Source organism: Gymnoscopelus microlampas (assembly GCF_963454915.1).
Source record: "Gymnoscopelus microlampas genome assembly, chromosome: 4".
Lineage (NCBI taxonomy): Eukaryota > Metazoa > Chordata > Actinopteri > Myctophiformes > Myctophidae > Gymnoscopelus > Gymnoscopelus microlampas.
The window spans coordinates 51924437-51931963 of NC_139941.1; the positions used below are offsets into that span (position 1 = coordinate 51924437).

General features: G+C 45.7%; 2 protein-coding genes across 2 annotated transcripts in view; both read right to left on the reverse strand.

Moving 5' to 3' along the window:
• The window catches only part of trpm3 (transient receptor potential cation channel, subfamily M, member 3), a gene marked incomplete at both ends in the record, with an annotated part of 352723 nt that extends 345977 nt beyond the window's left edge, over positions 1 to 6746 (reverse strand). The window contains one exon of the mRNA XM_084055549.1: positions 6510 to 6746. Within this exon, the coding sequence (XP_083911675.1) occupies positions 6510 to 6746 (237 nt within the window). The remainder of the gene's footprint in view (positions 1 to 6509) is intronic.
• Positions 4097 to 4615, reverse strand: LOC311043210 (uncharacterized protein; the record flags this gene model as incomplete). The annotated part of the gene is made up of 1 exon (XM_084054388.1): positions 4097 to 4615. One exon carries the CDS (start codon positions 4613 to 4615, stop codon positions 4097 to 4099), a length of 519 nt encoding a protein of 172 aa, XP_083910514.1.
• Positions 6747 to 7527: the final 781 nt, after the last annotated feature.

Genomic DNA, 7527 nt, shown 5'->3' on the forward strand with positions numbered 1-7527 from the left:
ACACCTTTTAGCACCACTGATATAGCAACGTACGATACTCAGGAAACCGTTAGGATTTTCTACTTTTGTAGAATCAGCCTCAGGTCTTAATAGATCCCGTTCTGAGGACCTGAGGGAGCTCTCCCTGGTGCACAGAGGGATACACAGGATCAGCTCTGAGGTCGCTGACAGTCAGCTACAGATAATGTGTTCTCTGAGAGCAGTGGCATGCATGATGTCAGGGGGCTGAAATGTCCAACACAAACTTTATAAGACAAATACAGGCAGGCTCACACACACACACACACACACACACACACACACACACACACCGTGCCCCCTAGATCTGCAACCTTTGATACTTTTGTGTGACACTGCAATATGATCATGTATAGGGCGTTAATTTACGGAAAATCACAGAAAGTTAGAATATGGAGATAAGATGTTTCTGCTCAACAGCAACGACACACACACCATCTCTCCCAGCTAGGAACAGTGTTTGGGGGAGGGGGTAACCTGCAGTGGGTTATTATAACCAAGCAACACAAATTCCTACGGGACCATGCTTAGCTTCTCTCCTCTGAGGCAGGCAGGCAGGCACGCGCGCACACACACACACACACACACACACACACACACACACACACACACACACACACACTACAATTAATGTACTTAAGGCCAGACCGCACCAATGCAACTAGTTGCAACTCCTTGCAACAAAACTGTTTTAAGGACTGTCCAATGCAACTCCTTGCAACTGCCATTGGGGATAATGGTTGCAAGTAGTTGCATGGAGTTAAATTGGTGTGGAGTGGCCTTTACACTCTAACCACTCCTGTCTGGAGAAACATAGGCTCACTCAGGTTCAATCATGTCACACACACACACACACACACACACACACACACACACACACACACACACACACACACACACACACACACACACACACACACACACACACACACACACACACACACACACACACACACACACACACACACACAGCGCCACAATATCTGGTCTCAGCAATAATCCTGCATATAACATTTCCAGAAGGTCGTGCATATTATACTGAGTCAACATTGCAGAAACATTAAACGATAAGGAACAATAAGATACTGTTCATAAATAAGACAGTGAAACATGCACAATGTATATTTTCCATACAGTACATGTTTATAACCTGTGACCAAAGATACTGGAATTATGCATGTAGCTGCATCAAAGCCTGACACACACACACACACACACACACACACACACACACACAATATCTGCTCTCTAGTGGACAGATGTTTTTGTCTGCTAGAAAAACCCTACGCTCATATCTCTGTCTCCCAACTCCAATATCACTGGCAAACCTCAGGGATGCAACAGTTAATCAAACTGATTGATTATTTAAAAAAATAATTTATAATTGTGAAAATATTCGATGAAAAGAAATAGTGAAAATAGCTTGTGAGCTTGTAGATCGACTATGTTCGCTATTTTTTGAGCGACACTGTTATACAATGACGTATAACATAGGGCGTAAGTGGTTAATAAGACTAATTGGTTTGGTCGATTATTTAAAAGAAAAATATGTTTGAACTTTTCTGTGTCAATTAAAAGAGAAAAAGGAAAATAAATGTAAAAAAAAACCTGCCTCTTCATTATTCATTATTCAATTTAGGGTTGTCCGATATTGGCTTTTTTACCGATAACCGATATACCGATATTGTCCAACTCTTAATTACCGATACCGATATCAACCGATACCGATATATGCGGGGATTATTGTGATTAGGGTAAGCTCAAATTTCATATCACACACACCATATACAGTAAGAACTCCTGTAACTTATTTATAAAGCAAAAACCGATACCGATATTTTCCCGATATCAATTTTTATGCTAATATCGGCCGATAATATCGGGAGGCCGATAATATCGGACATCCCTAATTCAATTCATCCAAAACGTATTTGCCAGAACATTCACTAATAAGAAAATGGACAGTTGCAGCTCAATAGTGCTTGGCAACGTGTTGTCACCACGGGGGGCGTGGCATAGTAGCTGCAGACATATTGGTGGGAGTCAATGTTAAGTCAAGCTGTTTATGACCCACCGCCGCTACCAAATGGCACTTGTTGACGCATGTTTTTTGCTACGCAATATAAAGCTAAACCACTGAGGCCCCAGTATCCTTATTGTGGGAGAATCTTTCGAAGAAAATCTTCTATTTTCAGTGGAAACTTTCCCCACAATAACAGAAAAGACACTAGTACAGAGCCCTGAGAGGGACGCCGTATCAACCATATAGGGTGTAAGTGTATAAGGGCTGTATGGGTGAGATATATCCAGTGAACCACACAGCATCCTTCAGGCTGCATCGACTGGCAGCCAAAGCCATCCATACCAGCTCTTTGCCCTTTTCAAATATGTGGAGCAGACGGCAGCCTGAATCCATCCATACCCACATGTCCTCACAGAGAAAGTCCCATCAATGCCAGACTCAGTGACAACAAACAAACTCACACACGTTGGAATTACTTTCGAGGACTTCATCATTTTAGGACAGCACTTTCCCTTTTATTAACCCTGCTATACCCTTACAGGCTGAGCTGTACTCACTCGCTGCAACCAGTGCTTAATTTGTAAGAAATTACTTTGGGCCATTATTTTAGTGATGAGGATATCCCCAACCCCCGATTCTAACCTGAGTATTTTAGTCATTGTAAGTATAACTCCCCAAATATTATATAACCATAAACCACTTCTATTGTGAGGGAACAAGGACCATTTTCCTCATAATCTATTTCTGAAATTCTACTGTACTTGTGGGAACGTTTGGCCCACATTTGGTCACAAGCATGTGAGCGCGCACACACACACACACACACACACACACACACACACACACACACACACACACACACACACACACACCCCCAGGCTAGTGGAAGATGCCAGTAACCTACATTGTACATCAAACTTTCAACACACTCCAAAAAGACCAATGCCTTGAAGCTGCAGAAGATGGAGAAAAGGAAGGGATAGAGAAAGTTTAGTGAATGTGAGTGAGTGAGAGAGAGACTAGAACGCATGTAATCAAACGGTTCCACTCTCACAAATGAATCGATATTTACGCTGCTTGTAAAGTTTGTACGTTTGGTCTCTGATCCTCGTGTGGAACTGAGAAAAACTGATAAGCTTCAGGTCATTCACCTGACCTCTGAACTCTGCCCTTGTTGTTTTTAGTTTTTTTGCTCTGATTTCTCAATGGATTATTCCCTATAAAATAATATCAGACACAGACCGTCGAGGGTCAGGGCCTGTCAGTGCTCCAGCTCAACTTCAAGGGCCTCGCGAGTCGCGACCACCAATTTTTTGGGAGGAATTGCCTGTAAGTCTCTGCAACATTGTAAATGAGGGTGAGCTCAACATTCAGTTATTTATAAGTAAATGCACGGGGCAGCAGTGGTTCCCGGTTCAACCCGAGTGAGTTGAGCGCACGGTGTCTAGTTGGTCGGATAGGCGGTTGTCCAGAACCGCCAATCCAACGGATACGCCCGTTGCATAAAAAGGCTCTGGCCGTGGCCCAAATAAGCCAATTGATTGCCATGGCAACCGCAGCCTAAGCTTCATTTGGTAAATTCCTCACACCTGCCATTCGATCAGTTACTCGTTGATTAGTTTGCACTCCACACATTCTCCACAGACGTTTGTCTGTGGAGAATGTGTGGAGTGCAAACTAATCCATTTGTTCTCAAAGTGGGGTCCGGGCACCCCCATGGGTCCTTGGAGGGGTACCAGGGGGTCCCCAGCAAAATGAGTTTATAGTGTCACAATCATTGGCTTTTCAAAAATAGCAGATCTACAAGCTCATAGCACTATGAGCTTGTAGATCTGCTATTTTTGAAAAGTCTTGAAAACTTGTGCAAATCTTTGAATATATATATATTTTTTTAAAGCGAACATTTGTAGCTCAAATCTTTGCTTCTGGGGGGTCCCTGGAACAAAACATTTTGAGATGGGAGTCCGCGGCCAAATACATATCATTTTGGGGGTCCATCGTGCCCAACTTACGTCGTTCCCGAGTAGGTCGGTACCAGGCAGGCACCGGTCTGGTTTAGTACAAATTTGTGCGTTTCATAACCCTCAGAAACTCCTCCTCGTCGACCTCCCCGTCCCTGTCTTTATCTGCCGCCTCAATCATTTCCTGTAACTCTTCATCCCTCACGTCTTCACCCAGCTCCTTCGCCACTCTCTTCAGATTCCTGAATGAGATTTTCCCCGTTCCCTCATCGTCAAACAACCGGAAAGCCGTCAGTAATTCCTCCTTTACGTCCTTTGCGCTCATCTTCGGCGTCACCATACCGAGAAAGTCATCGAAGTCGACTGTCCGCGAGCCCTCCTTACCGATGTCTGCGATCATCCTTTTGATCTCTTCTTTCTTCGGTTCAAAGCCGAGGGCTTCCATGGCAAACTTCACTTCCTTTGCGTGTATGGTGCCCGTTCCCTCGGTGTCGAACAGATCAAAGGCGTCTCTGATCTCCTGCGTTTGCTCCTCTGTTAACTCGGGTTTGGGACCAGGCTTTTTCCTTTGGGTAGCAGTGGGAGTGGCACTTTTATGGCCTGTCGTCGCCATTTCCAGATAATAACCGAGTTCTAGACAATGTTTCAAGAACAGACGACAACAAGTAAGCCGAGCACACTGCAATAAACGATGGGTCAATTGTCCATGTATTTATAGAATAAATAGAGGTTTGACAAAGTTTGATAAGAACTCATCAAGACATAAAATGTGTTTGTTGCAAGGTTTTGCTAACTGAATTAGCTGTGCGGTTTTGAGTCCAGATGGGGTGACACTTTGTATCATCACTATGATGACACCATCAGCCATGCCCAAATATGGAGTTCCCTGTCAGTCTTGTCCAAATATGGCGTTCCTTGTCATCAGACTGGCTTAACGTATGTCAAAAATAGCAGATCTACAAGCTCACAGCGCATCGGTTTTCAACAAAGAGGTGTAGAGGGAAAAAAGAGCAGACCAAGTACAGAGACAAGGTCAAGTTAACTAAGTATGGCGGGTTTAAGTGGTTAAATGTCTGAAAATACACATTAACGTGAATCCGACATCCAACAAAAGACATTCTGACAGTGCTGTCAAACAAGTCTATGAAGGTATCTATGAAATGAAAAAGCTTAATCTGCAACATCATTTTATGTAGTGGGGCTCCCTGCTTCATCTCTCTCTCAGCTAAGAGATCCTTGGCCTGAACAACGTTTACCTGGTTTACAATGCATTTTTAGATCAAAGTGTTCCTCATACAGCAATGGTGTTTAAACCTGGAAAAGATCAACTTTATCGGTCCTTGACAACATTTCGATCCTCTGAGGATCCTTTTCAGGTCATTTTCTTCTCAACCAGGGCTCATGGACCATGCTGGCTTGCGGTGTACATTTTTGTCAGAAATGATGTCTTTGCCATGGACATACAAATGAGCGGACAATAATGTTACCAGAAACACACAAAGAGTCAGCCCTAAATGTATACTACACAGAGGGACCTTCGGGTTTCTTTGAAGGTGGTCCAAATGGACCATTACGGGTCTGTAACTCCGAGAGTGTACAAATGGAACCAAATGGACCCATGGATCCCGAATTCATTTTACTAGTATGCCACCAACATGTGGAATGTTGGTGGAGTTTTACTGTACGTCTGTACTTTTTGCAAACTGTTAATGAAGTATTCAATCAAACACAGCTACATGGTGAACCTGTCACCAGCCTCTCTCCTGAAGACAAATCAACAGAATGCAAGACTCTCCAACTTCGCTTTGAATTCCTGTATCTGTGTAACATAGGTGGCCCCGCCCCTTTAGGGGACCAGAAGCAGTGTGCAGAGTATTCCAACGGGAGAAGTGAGCATGAACACACAGATTATGACCAATTATTTTTCCCCATATGGTCACTGAAGTTAAATATTGGACTCATTCTTCACAAGCCACATCATGTTCAGAACATTATTATTTTGAGACCAGTCTGTGTCAGCGACACACTCTTGTGAGAGCTACAGCAGCAACAGCGATCATATATGCTGTAGGACACTTGCGAGATCTGAGATCAAACCCGCCTGCCCTCTTAGGAGACCGGAAATGTGTACAGTTTCATACTGGAGGCAACATATCAAGCAGTGGTTCTCAAAGTGGGGTCCAGGGACCCTCAGGGTTAATTGAAAACGGGGTTCACAAATGGACCCTCACAGGTCGGTAACTTTGAGAGTAACAAATGACTTACAAGTCTGTAACTTTGAGAGAATACAAACATCTGTACACTCTCAGAGTTATGAGTTATGGGGGTCTTAGAAATTATAAGACTTGGACAACCACTGATATTAAAGATATTTGCCTCTCTCTCTCTCCTCTCTCTCACCACCCAAGTCATCGATCGCCCCTTGAGAAGGTGGGGGTGAAGATATGGTGGGGGGAGGTTCAAAAGTTCAAAGCCCCCAATCCCCCGGTTTCCCCAAAGCGTCTTACCGGTGGCTGCTGAGCGTTGAGGCCCCCCCGCTTGGTGGATCCCCCCCGGGAGCTGATCCTCTTCCAGGACTCAGAGAAGCGGCCCCTGGCCGTGGGTCGTCCCCCAGGTCCCCCGCCTGGTCCTCCCGAGGCGCCCCCAGCGCCGGGGGCGCCCGAGGGGTCGTCGCCCCGCGCCGAGAACGGTCGCTCCCGCCGCACGTCCCCCCGCCTCTCGGCCCACTTCTTCTTAGACGCCATGGGAGAGGAAGAGGAAGAAGACGAAGAAGATGAAGAAGAAGAAGAAGGGTCAGCTCGGTCAGAGGTGAGGTGATGAGGGGATGACCACTTCCTGGGTGCCCGGGAAAAGGGAAGGGTGCTCAAACAAGCGCAGTGGGTGTCATTGTCGGCTGCCCCCCTTCTCTCTCTCTCTTCCAAAAGTTGGATCACTCACAGCGACTTCTTTCCTTTTTCCTTGTCGTCCCTTAACTCCTTTTCTCTGGTTCCGTTTAGGTTGAAGCGTCCGAAAGGAAATGATCCGTCTCTTTAAATTCCTTCACTTGTTTTTACACCCCTCTGTTGTGTGTGTGTGAGAGAGAGAGAGAGAGAGAGAGAGAGAGAGAGAGAGAGAGAGAGAGAGAGGGGGGGAGGGAGAGGTGTGGTGGTGAGGGGTGGCGGAAAGCAACAAATGCACCTGACTTTCCAACCTGCGCAGCCTGCCTGTGTTCTGTGTTGTCCTTTTAGTCCCTGATGTAAGCGCTCCACTGGGGGAGAGAGAGAGAGAGAGACAGAAAAAGAGAGAGAGAGAGAGAGAGAGAGAGAGAGAGAGGAGAAGGAGGAGGGGTGAAGCGGAGCACAGCTGAGCGGAGGGTGGCGTCTGCAACAGCCTGTTGCATGTGCTGCTACTGTGGCACTGATCTTGATGTTGATTCCCCTCCTCTCAGCGAGAGAGAGAGAGAGAGAGAGAGAGAGAGAGAGAGAGAGGGGGATGGGGGGAGAAAGAGGAGGAGAAGCAGCTCGAGGTTAAGGAGTTGAGGGACAG